The sequence below is a fragment of the Zeus faber genome (assembly GCF_960531495.2).
Source record: "Zeus faber genome assembly, chromosome: 9".
In the NCBI taxonomy this organism is placed as follows: Eukaryota; Metazoa; Chordata; class Actinopteri; order Zeiformes; family Zeidae; genus Zeus; species Zeus faber.
The window spans coordinates 32,058,818-32,079,305 of NC_137197.1; the positions used below are offsets into that span (position 1 = coordinate 32,058,818).

The 20,488-nt window shown below is 41.8% G+C and overlaps 1 protein-coding gene across 2 annotated transcripts in view; it reads right to left on the reverse strand.

Moving 5' to 3' along the window:
* Positions 1-6,090: 6,090 nt before the first annotated feature.
* The window catches only part of appbp2 (amyloid beta precursor protein (cytoplasmic tail) binding protein 2), a 34,527-nt gene continuing 20,129 nt past the window's right edge, over positions 6,091-20,488 (reverse strand). For both annotated transcript variants that reach the window (XM_080006292.1, XM_080006293.1), the window contains 6 exons: positions 20,353-20,458; positions 20,141-20,265; positions 15,492-15,577; positions 13,310-13,500; positions 7,960-8,125; positions 6,091-6,627 (listed from right to left, as the gene is read on the reverse strand). In XM_080006292.1, coding sequence (XP_079862418.1) covers positions 6,365-6,627; positions 7,960-8,125; positions 13,310-13,500; positions 15,492-15,577; positions 20,141-20,265; positions 20,353-20,458 — 937 coding nt within the window. In that variant the 3' untranslated portion in view covers positions 6,091-6,364. The remainder of the gene's footprint in view (positions 6,628-7,959; positions 8,126-13,309; positions 13,501-15,491; positions 15,578-20,140; positions 20,266-20,352; positions 20,459-20,488) is intronic.

Genomic DNA, 20,488 nt, shown 5'->3' on the forward strand with positions numbered 1-20,488 from the left:
AACGGTTAATCTGGCGCACACACAGCGGGGAGTCTGAAACTAGATACTCGGGGGAGGGGAAATAACAAGGAGGGACCGCCCCGCAAAGGGGGGTGTGTCGCTTGTACAAAATAACGAGGAAATAACATTTCGGCGGATTCCGAGGTGAAATGTCTGCTAGATGCGACACGCAGCTTAGGACTCACTACGTCGACGTTTTAAGTTTTTTATTTTTTTGTTATCTTCTCAAACCGTCCAATAAATTCTCCGTAGCTCAAAGTTCCATCGCATCATTCCGCATTAGGAAATTTTGAACACGACAATAATCAATCATTCATCGGTGTTTTATCATGTTGCTCAAGTCTTTAGTGTTGTGATGATGAAAATGTAATAATTTTACTTGCTCACCAGAGGGAGCTATAAAACCTACACCATACTATAATATAGCATTACGTTTCAAACAAAAGGACCCCCACCAAAAACATGCACACATCATCGTCTGACCAGCGATGGACACTCGTTACCAGGTCCCCGGGAGCGTCCACGAATACTGCCCACTGCTCCTGGCTGCCCCCCCGAGGAAGGACAAGCCAGGATGGGTTAAATGCAGAGGCCTCATTTCATGGGCCACCATCCAAAGCTTGTGCATGTGTGTGTGTGTGCGTGTGTGTGTGTGTGTGCGTGTGTGTGTGTGTGCGTGTGTGTGTGTGTGCGTGTGTGTGTGTGTGTGTGTGTGTGTGTGTGTGTGCGTGCGTGCGTTGTAGTGTGGTGTGCTGTGTGACAATTAAAGATTCTTCTTCTTCTGTGTCACTTGTCTAACAATTCTGCCATAGATTTTATGTACGGTGGCCCTGAGAGTTCAATACACTGCAACTTAAGAAATCACATTCAAATAGACAAAACACAAGCGAATAACGAAATACAACCGCATTATTAACAGGTATTTAATTGACGTGCGATGTCCGACTGACTGAGAGCTCAACTGAACTGACTGATGAACGGATCGTTTCAGGATTCAGGTCATTCACCCAAAAGATTCGAATCGTTCGCGAGCTTCACCCCACTATCACGGAAGAAGGTATGAGCTGTTTTCTCTAGAACGTCACACTTAAATGGCTTAAATAAAAACTGGATTGATATAAAAGTTGTTTTTTCTTAATTGCATTTATTAATTGCGTGAAGGAAGCAGATGGGAAATAATTACAGACATAAATATTTTATTGCAGAAAAATCAGTGCATCCAGTGTGGCTCACTTCCATAATGTGGTTTTGCGTGTGTGTTTTCTTTAAATGCGTGTTTGTGTTTTCTCTATTATTGTGGTTGTGTTTTCCTTAATTTGTTAGTGTTTAGTCTATTTACATGTGTTTTCTTAAGTTGTAGTGCGTTGGGCACTCAGGGCTACAGTAATTTTGGAATTACTGTTCATGACGCCATTAAATAATTTAAAAGATTACAATCAAGATTTTTAACCCCAAATGAAACGATGAGGGTGATTTTTTGAATAATATGTATGGCTCTGTGACAAACAATCCAAATCATTTTAGAAAATTGTGTAATCCACTGTATAGATCCACTCTACTTTAAAATGCTATTTTTTCTGTAGAAATGAGAATTTGCATTGAAGCACACAAAGGACGTCAGGAGTTGATGGGATATTTTTTTGTTCGCGTTTGAAGGTCAAGATGACTGCGATTTGTTCATGTCGGAAGTCAGAGACACCCTTGACATTGCTGTGTGCACAAGCTTTAAAAGACCATGAAATAAAATTGTTGGGTACTATTAGTCTACCTACTGTGTTGTGAATGTTTTCTCTTTGGACCCCAACAATCACCTCCTGCAGCTTCACTGGAATTTGTAATTTTTTACTGATTTTTTACATAACTGGGTGACAATTATCAATGTAATGGAAGTTTGTGGAGCTTTCGAGCTCATACTTATCCCCTGTAGTTTGGAATGATTAAAAAGGTACTCATACATATTAATAAATATGAATACATGGGTATTTGTTTTTGCGCATCAATAATTATTAAAAAAAAGGGAGGTGACGCTCAAATCCCATTGCCTCACAGAAGTGGGGCCTCAGGAGACAGGTCTGCAGCTGAACCTTTTCGCCCTTTTGGGTTAAATTACCCTTCTTCAACCTCGGCGAGTGGGCATGTTGATGACATCAACAGGTGACACGACCACTCACTCGCTCTCTGCACAATCACCTGCTCTGTTCACACATACCACACACATTACGCAGACTTTGTACTCGGGTGCTGGCTGGATAACGTCCGTCTAATATCCGGTTCAACTGATTCAGACGTGTGTTCACACATACAGCTCCTACTGGTAATGTCCAGATAATTTCAGGGTTGCAGTGCATGTGTGAATGCAGCTTAAGTCGCAGAATGCCCGCTGCTATAAGAAACCCCTGATCTTTGAATTTTCAGCTATTCATTGACCAGTGTTACAACGCTAAGGGTCTGAAAAAGAGCTGAATCCTCGTTCAGTGCATTTACAATTTGAACACAAAAAGGGCAGTTCAGTTTGCAGCTGGGTCACTGAAGTTGGGCTTGCTTCAAAACAACCATATTAATACAATCTAGGAGCAGGGATCAATACATTTATGGCTTCTAACATGGGGAATTATTTTTATTTTTTCCCTCAGAAGGTAAACTAAGAAAATATTTGAAGCCATACATATTTTTTGTTCATATGTTATCAAAATAAGAAAAGGCGTTAAAGGGAAGATTTAGATTACCAATTTTGTTCAATCATACTTCGGACTTTTAGATATAAAGAGCTAAACATTGGGAACTCAGGTCTGTGGCACAGCTATGTTATACAGTACATTATTTCACTTTTCAAATCTTCGGTGTATATAATATTTTGTCTTTTTTTAAAAGCTGGTTTTCCCTACAAGATGAACATTTCCCCCATTTTCCTGAACAATTTCCCTATTTATCTTTATTTATGTAACAATTGAGGAATGAAAAGGAGTTGTGTCCTAACAAGTAAAGCCTTGCAATTTTTTCTCAAGCATGTACTGCAAGTGTCTAAATATGTCTGCCTTTAAATATCTGGTTTGTATGGTAATACAAGAAAAAAACATACTGCATACTCGGAGGGCATGCAAGGAAAAGTGCTACTCTCAATTTTATACACGCGACTTGCGATAGGCAGCTTCGGGCCAAATATTTCGGACATTCATTGAAAACAAACGCAGATTTCTGAGTGTTCCTTTTTGAGGCTCATTTCTCCTTTTCGCAGTCGCTTGAAATTCCACATCCGTAGTTTCGGGAAGTGAAACCCATTAGACCCATTTAGTGCTTTCCCATACAAAACCAAACTGACTGAAAAAATGAAAAATTCCACTTTTGGAGGGATCACAGCTTTATTTAACATCTTTCATTTTGTCCATCATCTTGCCATCTCCAACAAGGCCAAGTCCGTAAGTCCCAACATGAGCGCTCTCCATGACCCTAATTTCTCGGTCAAAGAAACAGAAAACAAAACAAAAATCGATTCCCTTTCAGACGTATGTGAATGGTGTTGAGGACCGGCAGTTAAATTTTTTTATTGAAAAATGTTTTTACTTTCAAGAGCGAGTCCAAAACTTTTAAGGTCACTTCTCCTTCGTACATTCCACCGAGGAGGCCCTTCTCGCGTTGGGGGCTCAGGAGCCGTTTAATGGGCTTTTGAGAGATTCCTTCTAGATTTTATAGTGTTATTTGCGGGACAAGGAGAGAGCGTGTTGAGATGGTTGATCTTTCCAAATTACTCTATAGGCTTTTCCAACCAATATGAACCTACACTATTTTGTAGGATGTTTTCTAAGTCCGTGATACAACAGTGTGTGAAAAAGTGCCCAGGGTAACATTCATATCCATCATTGCTGTGGAGCCAGTTTCTGCAAAGTCGTCTTCTAAAAAAACTAAAAGAAAAAAAAACAATGTGTGAGGTCTAGCAGAAACGGGTATAATACGTTCCTCTGGCCCAAAGCGGTAACACTGAAAAGGTGCGTTGTTACAAGACAAGCAAAGGCTTTGGTGTGAAGGGTGGCCAGAGCACCAAAGAACAGGCTGAGACCTCAGCCAGAGCTGGAGAGAGTTGGTGGCCACACACACACACACACACACACACACACACACACACACACACACACACACACACACACACACACACACACACACACACACACACACACACACACACACACAAAGAGGAAGGTGAATTTCTTAAATTATTAATCTAATAATGATTTCAGTATGGGCTGATTTTGCAAGGCATTTTCTTTTGCCAGAGAATTGCTGCTGATGTTAATACATACAAATTGAGGAAAGGGAAATCCACACTCTCTTGCCTGTTCTCTGGTATGCACCAAAGGACTTTCACTTTTATCTTTTTGAGACCCTTTGAGAACTTTTTCCTCAAAATCATACAATCATCAATGAGACAAGAATCATGCAAATCTCTCGCCTTAAGGGTCATTGAGTGCACGCCCCCGTCACAAATAAGTAGTTTGATTCGAGATGGTTAAAAACTCTGACATTGCAGGTTTTCAGTCTCTGCTCCTAGTGTGTTCTAGGATCCCAAAATCTGTCCCTAGCCAAAGTCCTTTGGTGTTCACTAGGCATGAGCTGTAATGTGCAGCTTTTCTCTTAAATTGAGAGATTCCTCCCATTCCTATTTATTTGTTTTCAATGGCTTTTAATTTAAACAGACGCACATTAATAGGTTTTCCCACATCATCCGTTCTAGTTTTAACGGTAAAAATTGATGGGAGGAAGAAAAAGAACAGAAAGGCTAAATGCACTGGTAGACAGGTTGGCCGTATGCAAGCAAACAAGTACATACAAGCAAAAATTGGTCCAGAATGCAGTGCTACTTAGTGTAGAAGAATTCAGCACTTGGAGAATATGGGTAGATAACTGCAAGCTGGTGTAAGGCTGGTAGTCATCGGTAGAGCACCAGGGCACCCAGACCCACTAGGGTCCAATCTGCACATAAGCAGACACAGACCATACATGCACTCACACACACCCCTAATAGGAGTAATAAGTAAATGAAAAAGGCCATTGGTCACACCGGTTACCCTGTACACATAACTCATTGCTCCTTTACTGCTATCCCAAAGTCTCTTGTTTTAGTATAGTATATTCAGCTGTTACCTCTACCATTTTGGGTCCCTCTGTACTATTATTTTTTAATATATTCTTTCTTGCTTATAACAAAATAGCAACTGCTTCTAACAATCCACAGATAATATTCACTGTTCACCAACAACGCTATCAAAAAGAGGAACCTTTCTTATGGTTATCTGGAAGATGGTGTCATCAGAGGGTCCAGTGACCACAGATACATAGGACCTTTGTTTCTTTCTTGCAAAGACAAACAAGTTGCATCGGACTTCCATCGTTTGAGGAAAAAGCAATGAAGAACTTCTTTCGTTATATTTATGATTCCTTTACTGTACAGAAAAAAAAAGATTTAAAACAGAATAAAAATACATTTTCTCTCTGGAGAGGTGGTGCTAATTAGGGGTGGCCAGAACCGGCGGCTCTGTGTGGTCCAGGTACGTTCGAATGAGAGACCAGAAACACATCCGAACCCATGGCAACAGCAGAAGAAAATAATAATATTTTTTAAAAGTGAGATATAGAGAAGGGTACAGGATTTAAGAGATCCCTTACAGCAGCGATTCTCAACCTTTTCTCACATCAAGGACCCATAGTTGTATATGCATTAGTCCACGGACACCCATCCAATAAGATTTTACCTCTTGGGAACCCACTCTAAGAAGATTTTTATTCGTTAAGTATGATTTCGTCCAAAATTCCATACCCGTCTATAATATAGTTAGGAAGATAACAGTCAAACTATGATTACTGTAAATTCTCCAATAATGCTAACATATTGTTCACGAAATAATGGTAAGGTTTAAGTGTCAATCGTCTTGCTGGAAGACCCCATGGCACCTCGTGAAGACCCCTGGGAGTCCATGGACCCCATGTTGAGAACCACCGCCATGCAGGACGTGCCCCACCCTCCTCAGTCCCAATCACCTAACTCACCCCCCCCCCCCCCCTTTTCCTTTTACTTTAGAAAAAGGGAAAAGTCTGATCTGTGAAGAGGAGAGATTGAACCCATCCAACCTGGGAGCTTTGTGTGGGTGTGAAGGAGTGAGTGTGTTGTCATATTTTTCAAAACATGTTCTTGAGACGTTCATTTTTTAACTAAAGATGTTTGTGAATGGCAGCTGTGTTGACTATAGGATATATGCAGCCAAATTACGCGTCGGTGACACTTAATCCCCCCTGTGTATCACTAATAAACTGTCTGAGCATGTAAGCGTCCTCTTTGGGGCCTAGATTAGGTTCCATTGGGTCTCTTCCCAGGTTACCCCAGGCATGGCCTGGTGGGACCCAGGCTTTGGGCCAGCAGGAAGGCCTGCACCACCTCCTGGGTCTGCTGGGGGGTGGTGTTGACATCCTCCAGTGCATCGGCGACGGCAAACTGTCGGTCCCTCAGCCTGTTCCAGTTGGACAAGATGTTGTGGTACTCAAACACCTTCTCGTAGTTTCCCACCGAGTTGTACAGTTTGATGAGGCCCCGGTAGTCGTATTCCAGGCCGCTATAACCCTCCCCGAAAAGCTTCTTCCCTGTAAAATGACACAGCCAAACACACAAGACTGTATCATAACCTTTAAAGAGCAACCATCATGTTTTTCTGTTTTATGAATTTACAATTTTGGTCTTAAGGAGAAGATGATTTGGAAAAAAAACAACAAATAATTATAAACAGAAAGGGCAAAAATACAGGAAAAATCTAGGTGTTTTATGTTTGTGGTTAAAAGAAAAGCGTCTTTTTTTTATTTTTTGCGATTTTGGCTGGTGACATTTCACTACCTACCTACCATAGACTACCACCCCATGCACTGTGGCATGGGGTGGTAGTCTATGGTAGGTCGGTCAGTTTCACAGCTATTTAGGATGGTAAAGTACTGTGTTCAGGATTTTTTATTGAGAAGAAAGAATAAATCCAGGTTTTTACAAAACAATCTCATACCAACGGACACCGTGGTAAAGTAAAGGAGAACGGAGACGCGCGTAACATTCTAAATGAGGTTCGCAGCGGAACCTCTCCGTCTCTTAGTTATGTTTACGTTTTTCATTTCATACAAGTGCAAAACTAGCAAATAAATATAAATAACATTTAAAAAGAAAAAAAAGAGCGTCTCTCTGCATCTCCTCTACTTGCCATTCACTGTAGCGCTAGCTCTGTCCAGTCTGCCCTGACATCACTATCGAGTTCAAAGGCAGATTTTTAGGTGGCCGTGGCTAAATGCCTAACAAAAATGAATCCAGCTGTAATTCCAAGTAATTTCCTTTGTTTAGAATTCTTAAATAGAATTGCTACATAATTTCACCACACATTAATTCACTGGGTATGCCAACCTGAAAGACTGACCTTTAATAACATGTTGAAATAAATTTAAAAACACACAAAATGTATTAAGAAGTACCAGGAATGCTGTACTACCACACTCTACGTTAAATAGTATAGCAGTAGATTGTTAAATGCAACAAATATTTAACATAAAGTAACTTACTGGCTTGTCTAGACAGGAAATGACCACCCGTTTTAAACCACTCGTCTAGATAGTTTTTAAACCATCAGTTTTAAGGTGCAAAAGAGAGGACAGGTGCTTAGGGAGATCGAATTGATCAAACGCATAATCCATTATTTTAATTGTATTAAATTTATGGTTTAACTGTGATAGCTCTAATGAACAAGAGATAGATAGATGTGTTTATTAACTGATTTATTGATCCTCGCTAGTGCGGGTGCTAGCTTGGTTTGAGCTCATTAGATAGATAATAGGGCAGGAAACATCACTTCACTTGTCAATCACGATTATTTTGTTTTCCCAGTGCTGCTTCCGAACATTATGTCACACTAGCTGCCAAAGACAAGTGTGGCTGTGCCCTACCAATAGCGATGGAGCGCAGGTAGAGCCTTTGTGCATCCTCGTACTGGTTCATGTCATAGTTATAGAGGGAGGCCAGGTGCCCCACAGACAGAGCCACCTCATAGTCCTCCTGGCCTAAGAGCTGCTCCTTGATCTGGATGGCCTTGATGTGCATCTCCTCAGCCTCCTGGAGGGGAAAACAAACGCGTTCAGAGATGGAATCATAGAAAATCCATCAGAAACACCTCAGCCACAGAACCCATCTTGCACAAATGCATATCCGATTTGTGGAAATGGGTGAATTTCAGGAAAAACTGGTCCAAATACCCAACACAAAATACCAAATAGCCTACCAGTGTTTCCTTTCCCCACTAATTTACCTATTGTTTTTTGTACCATTGCATACATTGAATCCAGTGTTGTTTAATGCTTTTCAATGAAATTTAAATCACAATCAAGACAAATCAGGTTCAATTTGAAGTAGCACCTGCTCTATGTATTCTGCTCTGGAAAGACCAAAGCATCACGATTAGTGATGCTGCCACACATGCAGCTGTGGCAGCGATTTTCAGCACATGCATCTGGATTTGACAGTAGCCTAACTGCACACTCTCCTCAGTTAAACAGAAGCTTTTAAATTTAGTGGTGAGCATTACTAAAAGACATACAACTTGTCTTTCTTTTGGGTTGGTCATGAAATGGTTCCACATTGTTAAAGTGTCTCGCTGTTGTTCACACTGACAAACTGACTACACTCAATTCATAACAATTTTTGGTTTCACAAAGATCCTTTCGGACCACGGTTCTTGAGAGAGCCATTTATTCGCACAGATAATTAACTTCTTCACAGGACTGCACAGTAATAAATATGTAATAACCAATAATATTGTGTACTCCCCCTTGTGCTCTCAAAACAGCTCTGACCCGTCAAGGCATGGACTCCACAAGACCTCTGACAGTGTCCTGTGGTATCTGGCACCAATACGTTAGCAGCAGATCCTTTAAGTCCTCTAAGTGGTGAGGTGGGGCCCCCATGGATCGGGCTTGTTGTTCCAGCACATCCCAGAGATGATCAATCAGATTGGACCCTAACCTCGGCCATCCACGATGTAGAAGAAAATGTGATTCATCAGAGCAGGCCACCTTCTTCCAATGCCCCATGGTCCAGTTCTGACACTCACATGCCCATTGTAGGTATATTCGGTGGTGGACAGGAGTCACTCTGACCAGTCTGCGGCTATGCAGCCCCCTATGCAGCAAGCTGTGATGCCCTGTGTGTTCTGACACCTTTCTATCATTGCCAGCATCAACTCTTTCAGAAATTTGTGCTACGGTAGCTCCTCTGTGGGATCAGACCAGACGGGCTAGACTTCGCTCCCCACCTGTAGAGATGTTGCGTCTCAGACCAAAACTCCGATACGTGGAAAAAATTCCAAGTGAACTACTGTGCTACCCACGTGCATCAATGAGCCCATGGGTGCCCATGGCCCCGTTTCAGGTTGTCCTTCCTTGGACCACTTTTGGTAGGTACTAACCACTGCATACTGGGAACACCCCACAAGACCTGCTGTTTTGGAGATGCTCTGACCCAGTCGTCTAGCCATCACAATTAGGCCTTTGTCATAGTCGCTCAGATCCTTACGCTTGTCCATTTCCAACACATCATGTTACAAGAACTTACTGTTCACTTGCAGCCCAATATATCCCACCCCTTGACAGGTGCCACTGTAACAAGATCAATGTTATTCACTTCACCTGTCAGTGGTTTTAATGTTGTGGCTGATCGAAATAGATATACAGCGGGGGAAATAAGTATTGAACACGTCAACATTTTTCTCAGTAAATATATTTTTGATGGGGCTATTGACATGAAATTTTCACCAGATGCCGGTAATAACCCAAGTAATCCACACATACAAAGAAATCAAAACATATACATATGTCCATAAATTACGTTATGTCTATGGAATGAAACACGGAATAAATATTGAACACATGAAGAATAGGAAGTGCAAAAAGGCATGGGAAGCCAAGAAACCAGCTGAAATCTGTCAGTATTTAGGTAGCAATCCTGCCCCCTATCAGTGCAAATCAATATCAGCTAGTTTAGTCCTAATTGATGGCCTATAAAAAGGTTTCTCATTACCATGGTATCACACAAGAAGCATCTCATGATGGGTAAAACCAAAGAGCTCTCTCAAGACCTTCGCAACCTTATTGTTGCAAAACATACTGATGGCATTGGTTACAGACGTATCTCTAAACTTCTGAATGTTCCAGTGAGCACCATTGGGGCCATTATCCAGACGTGGAAAGAATGTCATTTCACCATCAACTGGCCACGACCAGGTGCTCCTCACAAGATTTCTCAAATTATTATTAAGATTATTATTCAAAAGAATAATTAGAAGTGTTGTCCAAGAACCAAGGACCACTCGCAGAGAGCTTCAGAAAGACCTGGAATTAGCAGGTACAGTTGTTTCAAAGAAAACAATAAGTAATGCACTCAACTGCCATGGCCTCTATGCACGATCATTGCTGAAGAAAAAGCATGCTGAACATGTTGAGGCTCGTTTAAAGTTTGCTGCACAACATTTGGACAAGCCAATGAAATACGAGGATAAAATAGTCTGGTCAGATGAGACCAAAATTGAACTCTTTGGATATTAAAACACCATACCAACACTGAAGTTTGGAGGTGGAAACATCATGGTGTGGGGCTGTTTTTCAGCATATGGTACTGGCAGACTTCATATACACCGCGTTCCAAATTATTATGCAAATTGGATTTAAGTGTCATAAACATTTAACATTTTTTTTTGTTTTTCCAATTAAACTCATGGATGGTATTGTGTCTCAGGGCTCTTTGGATCACTGAAATCAATCTCAGACACCTGTGATAATTAGTTTGCCAGGTGAGCTCAATTAAAAGGAAAACTACTTAAGATGGACGTTCCACATTATTAAGCAGGCCACAGGTTTCAAGCAATATGGCAAAGAAAAAGGATCTCTGCTGCCGAAAAGCGTCAACTAGTGCAATACCTTGGACAAGGTATGAAAACATTAGATATTTCACAAAAACTTAAGCGTGATCATCGTACTGTGAAGAGATTTGTGGCTGATACAGAGCACAGACGGGTTCTTGCAGATAAAGGCATAATGAGGAAGGTTTCTGCGGGACAAACTCATCGGATTAAGAGAGCAGCTGCTAAAATGCCATTACAAAGCAGGTATTACATTACATTACATTTCATTTAGCAGACACTTTTATCCAAAGCGACTTACAATTGTTCAATCACCGACGGACGCAGCCATCAGGAGCAATTAGGGGTTAAGTGTCTTGCTCAAGGACACTACAGCATGCTAGCAGGAGGAGCCTGGGATCGAACCAGCAACCTTTAGATCACTAGACCACCAGCTCTACCGCCTGAGCTACCATCCCCACTACAGGTATTTGAAGCTGCTGGTGCCTCTGGAGTCCCGCGAACCTCAAGGTGTAGGATCCTCCAGAGGCTTGCAGTTGTGCATAAACCTACTATTGGGCCACCCCTAACCAATGCTCACAAGCAGAAACGGTTGCAGTGGGCCCAGAAATACATGAAGACTCATTTTCAAACAGTCTTGTTTACTGATGAGTGCCGTGCAACCCTGGATGGTCCAGATGGATGGAGTAGTGGATGGTTGGTGGATGCCACCATGTCCCAACAAGGCTGCGACGTCATCAAGGAGGTGGCGGAGTCATGTTTTGGGCCGGAATCATGGGGGGAGAGCTGGTAGGCCCCTTTAGGGTCCCTGAAGGTGTGAAGATGACCTCAGCAAAGTATATAGTTTCTGACTGACCACTTTCTTCCATGCTACAAAAAGAAGAATCGTGCCTTCCGTAGCAAAATCATCTTCGTACATGACAATGCACCATATCATGCTGCAAAGAATACCTCCGTGTCATTGGCTGCTATGGGCCTAAAAGGAGAGAAACTCATGGTGTGGCCCCCATCCTCCCCTGACCTCAACCCTACTGAGAACCTTTGGAGCATCCTCAAGCAAAAGATCTATGAGGGTGGGAGGCAGATTGTATCAAAACAGCAGCTCTGGGAGACTATTCTGACATCTTGCAAAGAAATTCAAGCAGAAACTCTCCAAAAACTCACAAGTTCAATGGATGCAAGAATTGTGAAGGTCATATCAAAGAAGGGGTCTTGTGTTCACATGTAACTTGACCAGTTAAGATGTTTTTGATTTAAATAGCTTTTGGTTTCAGTAAATATGACCTCCTAATGCTGCAAATTCAACGAAATTACCATTTTCAGTTCTTTACAACCTATAAAATGTTTTGAAACTCTGTTGTGCATAATAATTTTGAACAGTGCATTTTGTTTTTATTTAAAAAAAAAATACTGTTATCATTGGGATGTTTGTTCAATAACATTCGAATTATACCCTAATGGTTGATGACTTGAAAATGATACTGACTGTCATTTGCATCGACTATTTAGGAAAATCAGAGAAAAATATCATTTGCATAATAAGTTGGAACGCAGTGTAATTGAAGGAAGGATGAATGGAGAAATGTACCGAGACATTCTTGATAAGAATCTGCTGCCATCTTCCAGGATGCTGAAGATGAAATGAGGGTTGACATTTCAGCAAGACAATGATCCCAAACACACGGCCAAGGAAATTCTCCATTGGTTTCAGAGAAAGAAAATAAAGCTGCTAGAATCGCCCAGTCAATCACCTGACATAACTCCAATTGAAAATCTATGGAAAGAACTGAAGATCAGAGTTCAGAGAAGAGGCCCCCGGAACCTTAAAGATTTGAAGACAGTTTGTGTAGAAGAATGGGGAAAAATTACACCTGAGCAATGCATGCGACTAGTTTCTTTATACAGGAGGCGTCTTGAAGCTGTCATAACCAACAAAGGCTTCTCTATTTTAGCAAGTGTGCTCAATACTTTTTCCCTGTTTCATTCCACTTTATTACACATAACGTAATTTATGGACATATTGATTTTTTTGTATGTGTGGATTACTTGGGTTGTTACGACATATGGTGAAAATTTCATGTCAATAAGCCCCATCAGAAATATATTTACTGAGAAAAACGTGTTAAATACTTATGTCCCCAGCTGTATATAATATATTATTAATCTCATTCTACTCATCAACTAAATTATATTTCCCTAGCATAATCTTACGACGTTTTTTCAGGAGTTTTGGAGCACAACAAAATGGGCTATTTTCAAGGTAGTCCAGTACTCCAAAACCTCAGTAGTTGCCAACTGCCATTATGAGGCATTACAAACTCACCCATCTTCCTACTTCAGCTGCAAAGCACACATATACACACACACATGCACACAACTGTACAAACCTTGAATTTCCTCATGGACTGGTAGAGGCGCCCCAGATTGCCATAGTGCTTGGCTGTCTGAACGTTGAACTCTCCAAAGGCCTTTTTGGCCAGCTGCAGTGAGGAAAGGTGCAGGTCGTGTGCCTCCTGCAGTAAGCGCTCCTCTGTCTCCTTGTTGTGGCAGTCGATGGCAATTTCCTCCAGGATCAGGGCTGAATCGGGAGCAGCGGGACAGGAAGTGATATAGAAAGAGCCTCTGCAGACTTTCGATCCCATACCTCAACATGTGAAATATTTCTCTTGCACACGCACGCGCGTGCGCCCACACACACAGACACACACAGACACACACACACACACACACACACACACACACACACCCCAATACTGGCGACTGAAAAACGAATGACAGTCAGCCTTCTAAGGATGCAAACGTACACAGTATGTCATCGAACCGTCCAGTACACCCCCTATGGTTCAATATGCACACGTGAACCGCGGTATCACGGGAGAAGTCTAGTAGACCGTTGGTGTAGAGTACGGGCTCCGCGCAGCTTGCCATAAATCCTGCTTCCCATTGAATCCACTGTTGCGGCTCCACCGGCCACGTCAGTCGTGCGGGGTCCACACGGACATTTCTCTATTTTTGCACAAGGGGTCTATTTTTTATTTTTATTTTTTTCAACTGCGTGCCGCTATGCAGCCTTTTCAATAGAAACAAGAGATAAGACTACATAGAAATGTTTTAGAAGACTGCAATCAATCAAGGTGTCCAGTCATAAAATAATCCCTGGGATTGCAGTGTCCCTCTGTATTACAAACTTCTCTTCTTCTGTATGAATGAAGGGAACCAAGTCTCGCTGGGTGATGAGCCCTTCATTTTTTTTTGTCAAGTTTTTTTTTGACAGTTTTAAGTTCAAGTTCAAGTTCAAGAGATTATTTGTCACATACACACACATACGGTCGTACATATATGCAGTGAAATGTCATGACACCCGGTGATTACGCACAATAAGCTCTATAAGCTCGAAAAATACGGAAAATTCTCAAATGTGCGTAATCGACACGCAGTGCTCGCGCAGGCGGCCGCAAGGGGCAGCGCCACAATCGCGATGTTGTGTTTGTTTAAGTTGTCGTCTCCTGCCACCGGCAAATGTTCCGCCTTCTATGTAAGAGATAGCCTACGCTCCTCCCTTGTAGGGAGCTGTCCTGGCTAAAAAAAGAGTGCACCCACTGTCACGTCAGGTTCACAAAACTAAGGCATAGACATACTGGTCCGACTGTGAGGTTTTATTTCAATAATATATTTTACTATTATTATTTATGTGTGAAAAATACCATTTATACCTGTTCTACACAAAAATAACTATGGTACTGATTTTATTACTTTTTTTTTTATTGTTCAAGTTTTTAAAGATCATATATATATATAAATAAATAAATATGAATTAAAGTTAATATCTGAATTATCCACTATCCTGGACACCCCCCTCCAATCAGGTGAACTTATGCAAATTATAACAGCTCACCAATGAACTTGAAACCCTGTCTCCCCATTTGCGAATATAGGCAAAAATAAATATGAATTAAATATGAATAAGAAAGGAATTAGATATTTAGCTATAAAAATGCGAGACAACTGTGTGGTGTTACCCACACATGATGGCCGATGGTGAAATGTTGACATAGTGGTCGCAATGCGGGTCATATGTACCATGTGCTTGCATTACGGGACAGGACAGGAGGCAGTGACATCACGGCCACAAAAAAAGATCTATGATCACCCACGTTGGAATTCTTAGAAAGCAGCGCACACCGCCACGTGCACACTCCCTCTCCCATTTGGAAAACAGTACCGTTCTTATTTTATTTTTAACGTTTTGAATGGGCTATAAAGAGCAAAGTTTGTAGAACCTTAAAAAAATAAAAATAAAATAAAAATAAACGATTTCATTGTAGATTTTACTTTTTACTGTCTACACATTTTAACATCCTGACATGCAACACAAACAAAACTATGTAAGAAATGTTACATGAGGCAGACAAGCAGAATTTGATAATATAACTTTACAGCCCAAATCATAAACATCAACGAATCATTGACTCTACCAATACCCTGTGTCCCTAAAACAAATGCCATGGTGCTAAACCAGAAGCAGAGGACCCATCCTATTAATATAAAGTTTGTGCGAGTTGTGCTTACCTTTGACTCTCTTTGAAGAGGCGAGCAACAGATGATCCTCTGGGAGAATGTGAGTTATGATGTCTATGGCACGTTCTGCATGAAATCTGCTGGGACCGATACAGTGTGCAGATTGAGCTCAAATTCTTTCTTTTTTTTCCATTAACAATTACAATAAGGTAAAGAGGCTTCCCTCTAAGAAACTTCCTTGAAACAATACATGTGGTGTGTTACAAATCTCCCCTGTGACTCAGATTCAACGTGGAGAACAAACTAATTGTAAATTGGCCACATCACATGGCTAGCTGGCTGTCGGGTGAAATTTCAGGATGAAGATAAAATGCACTATAACCTTTACAGGTGGACTTAATTTGACCTTCTCTAAACTTTTGAATGCACATGTCCTGTGACATGACATCCATAAATGTCAGCCGAAAGCCAAATATCCCAAACTTTTTGTGAGTAGTGCACACACACACACACACACACACACACACACACACACACACACACACACACACACACACAGACACACAGACAGATAGATAGATAGATAGATAGATGGATAGATATACACATACATACACACACGCACATATACAGTGTGGCAAAAAAGTATTTAGTCAGCCACCAATTGTGCAAGTTCACCCACTTGTTATTTTCATCATAGGTATACCTCAACTATGAGAGACAAAATGAGAAAAAAAATCCAGAAAATCACATTTTTAAAGAAATTATTTGCAAATTATGGTGGAAAATAAGTATTTGGTCAATAACAAACGTTCATCTCAATACTTTGTTATATACCCTTTGTTTGCAATGACAGAGGTCAAACGTTTTCTGTAAGTCTTCACAAGGTTTTCACACGATGTTGCTGGTATTTTGGCCCATTCCTCCATGCAGATCTCCTGTAGAGCAGTGATGTTTTGGGGCTGTCGCTGGGCAACATGGACTTTCAACTACCTCCAAAGATTTTCTATGGGGTTGAGATCTGGAGAAAGGCTAGGCCATTCCAGGACCTTGAAATGCTTCTTACGAAGCCAGTCCTTCGTTGCCCGGGCGGTGTGTTTGGGATCATTGTCATGCTGAAAGACCCAGCCACGTTTCATGTTCAATGCCCTTGCTGATGGAAGGAGGTTTTCACTCAAAATCTGACGATACATGGCCCCATTCATTCTTTCCTTTACACGGATCAGTTGTCCTGGTCCCTTTGAAGAAAAACAGCCCCAAAGCATGATGTTTCCACCCTCATGCTTCTCTGTAGGTATGGTGTTCTTTGGATGCAACTCAGCTTTCTTTCTCCTCCAAACACGACAAGTTGAGTTTTTACCAAAAAGTTCTATTTTGGTTTCATCTGACCATATGACATTCTCCCAATCCTCTTCTGGATCATCCAAATGCTCTCTAGCAAACTTCAGACGGGCCTGGACATGTACTGGCTTAAGCAGGGGGACACGTCTGGCACTGCAGGATTTGAGTCCCTGGCGGCGTAGTGTGTTACTGATGGTAGCCTTTGTTACTTTGGTCCCAGCTCACTGTAGGTCATTCACTAGGTCCCCCCGTGTGGTTCTGGGATGTTTGCTCAGCGTTCTTGTGATCATTTTGACCCCACGGGGTGAGATCTTGCATGGAGCCCCAGATCAAGGGAGATTATCAGTGGTCTTGTATGTCTTCCATTTTCTAATAATTGCTCCCACAGTTGATTTCTTCACAACAAGCTGCTTACCTATTGCAGATTCAGTCTCCCCAGCCTGGTGCAGGTCTAAAATTTAGTTTCTGGTGTCCTTTGACAGCTCTTTGGTCTTGGCCATAGTGGAGTTTGGAGTGTGACTGTTTGAGGTTGTGGACAGGTGTCTTTTATACTGATAACGAGTTCAAACAGGTGCCATTAATACAGGTAACGAGTGGAGGACAGAGGAGCCTCTTAAACAAAAAGTTACAGGTCTGTGAAAGCCAGAAATCTTGCTTGTTTGTAGGTGACAAAATACTTATTTTACCAAGGAATTTACCAATTAATTCATTAAAAATCCTACAATGTGATTTCCTGGATTCTTTCCCCCCATTCTGTCTCTCATAGTCAAAGTGTACCTATGATGAAAATTACAGGCCTCTTTCACCTTTTTAAGTGGGAGAACTTGCACAATTGGTGGCTGACTAAATACTTTTTTGCCCCACTGTGTGTGTGTGTGTGTGTGTGTATATATATATATATATATAATATATACACACACACACACACACACACACACACACACACACACACACACACACACACACACACACACACACACACACACACACACACACACACACACACACACACACACACACACACACACACACACACACACACAAAAAGTTGGGGATATTTGGCTTTCAGGTGAAATTTATGGAAAATGTAAAAAGTTCACGCTACAGTGATATTATATCATGAAAGTAGGGCATTTAAGTAGAAGCATGCAATGGTGATTTCCCCATCTCAAACAATTTATTGAAACAAAAGCCAACAACAGTGGTGGGTATACCACAACAAAAAATGTCAATGTCTCAATAACTTGACATGTGCCCTTGAGCATCAATTAAAGCTTGACAACGATGTCTCATGTTGTTCATAAGTCGACTTAATGTCTGCTGAGGCATGGCACCCCACTCTTCTTGAAGGGCGGCGCTCAGGTCATTGAGGTTCTGGGGTACAGAGTTACGAGCCTCTACACGACGACTCAGCTGATCCCATAGGTATTCTGTGGGATTCAGGTCTGGAGAAAGTGCAGGCCACTCCGTTTGAGGCATGCGACCTCGATGAGCTGGAGCATTGTCGTCCATGAAGATGAATTGAGGCCTGTGTTGTTCATGCAGGGGCACAATGACTGGGTTAATGATGTTATTCAGGTAGTATGGGCTTGTCACTGTACCATTCACAAAGTGTAGGGCAGTTCTGTATTGACTAGACACACCTGCCCACACTGTAACACCACCACCACCAAAGGCTCATCTGATGACAACAGTGGCTGATGCATAGCGCTCTCCTTGACGTGTCCGACACTGTTGGCGACCATCATTTCTGCTCAATGTGAATCAATTTTCATCAAAGAACAGCACTGAGGCCCACTGGTCCCTCGTCCAGTGTAAATGCTCCCTGGCCCGTGCAAGACGATGATGCCTGTGCCTGGTGGTGTCGTCAGGTAGGAATGGTCTGACGTGACACTTGGGTGCCCCTCACCTCCCTTAAATGTGCCTGGAGTTGAGTGGCATTCATCATCCGGTTCCGCGGGGCACTGTTCACAATGAAGTGGTCATCAGTGTGGGATGTGGCCAAAGGACGTCCACTTCTATGCCTTTCTGTGACTTTTCCAGTCTCTCTGTATCTCTGTTGCAACATGCTGATGACACTCTGTGACACTCTAAGCTCAGTGGCCACTTCCCTCTGAGAACATCCTGTTTGAAGCCTCACAATGGCGAGGTACTGTTGATCAGTTGTTAGGTGTGGTCTTGGTCGCATGATGTCAAAATGTGAACAGCATGATGAAGAGGACTGTTTAAATACCAATTCTAATTGAACCAGGAAATGTATTGGTCGATTCATGGATCAAACACCTGTTGTGAATTTTGCCGTTCAACTCCTTGTTAGAGAACAGCAAATTGTGCAAAAAGTACTGAAACATTGAACAGTTGGACATGTGCATTCAAAAGTTTAGAAAAGTTCAAATTAAGTTCACCTGTAAAGGTTATCGTGCATTTTACCTTCATCCTGAAATTTCACCCGAAAATCCCTAACTTTTTGTGAGTAGTGCACTCACTCACTCCCTCACTCCCTCACTCCCTCCCTCCCTCCCTCCCGGCTTTGTGACACTGACCCTATGACATCTAAATCAACCTGACGGACTAACACTACATTTGGGGAAGGCAGCAGTGTGGCGTCTCCTTCCATCTGCCTTGTTATTTATAGGCCCTTGAGGAAGCAGAATCTAAGTTTACTTGTTGCACACAATGTAAGAGTTTCAACAACTTATTAAAAGTAATTTCCCTAGAGATTGATCATTAATCTGCATACTTTTGTGCTGTCCAGTTTCACACCACTACCACCTGAAGTCAGATCTTGTCTTGGGTACTCTATGGGAGAGTGTTAAACTCACTGCATAGCTACTTATGCATATGCATAGTGAGGGATGAAGAATAACAATGGCATCATTCTCTCACTGAAGTCTCTGAAGTGCGTAGGAACAAAGTGCCGTATTTAAAGCCGTATCGTGCATCGGTGGACATTTTTTCAATAACTACTTCTGCATTATTTTTTGGAAATGTACAAAGTAAAATAAATAATATTTCTCAATAGATCTCCACAAGTTGGCTTTATCATTGATTAATGTGTAATGAATCATGGCTGAAACCTTAAATAGGCTACTGCCTTTGTTCACTGCCATGTAGTGTGTGGTATGTGTCCAAGCATGATAAAAACATGGCCCGTGGGTTTCCAAATCTAAATCGGTTTGTCTGTTCCCAGTGTGAAATATAAATTACAACATTGTGTATTTGCCTTCATTTCATTCTGTAAGGCCAAAAAGTTCGGAGGCAAATTGCCACACACAGGCCTTGTCCATGAGGGTGCTTGTCTCTAATTAGATTTAATCGACAGAGGAGCTGAGGACATCCCCAAGGTCAACGATACTTACAGAGCATTGTCAAACTTCCCGGAGCTGTACTGGTGCACATAAGAAGAATAGGCCAGGTCTTCGTGCGCTGTGGCCACATGGATGTTCTTTCCCCCGAAAACGGACTGTCGAATGTCCAGTGCCGTCTGAACAGCAGGAGAGAAGACATGTCAGAAGAAATTATTGAACTCGGAAATGCCTGATTAAGCCTGTTGTGTTACCATCAGACTCACCTGGTAAATGGCAACCGATTGGCATATGTTGTCTACGTTTAGTAAGTAAAATCCATAATCTAGAAGTGTGTCAGAGTATTTAGGATGCTTGTGTCCAAAGTGTTCTCTGCGGGAACAGAACAAATGCAATCAGAGG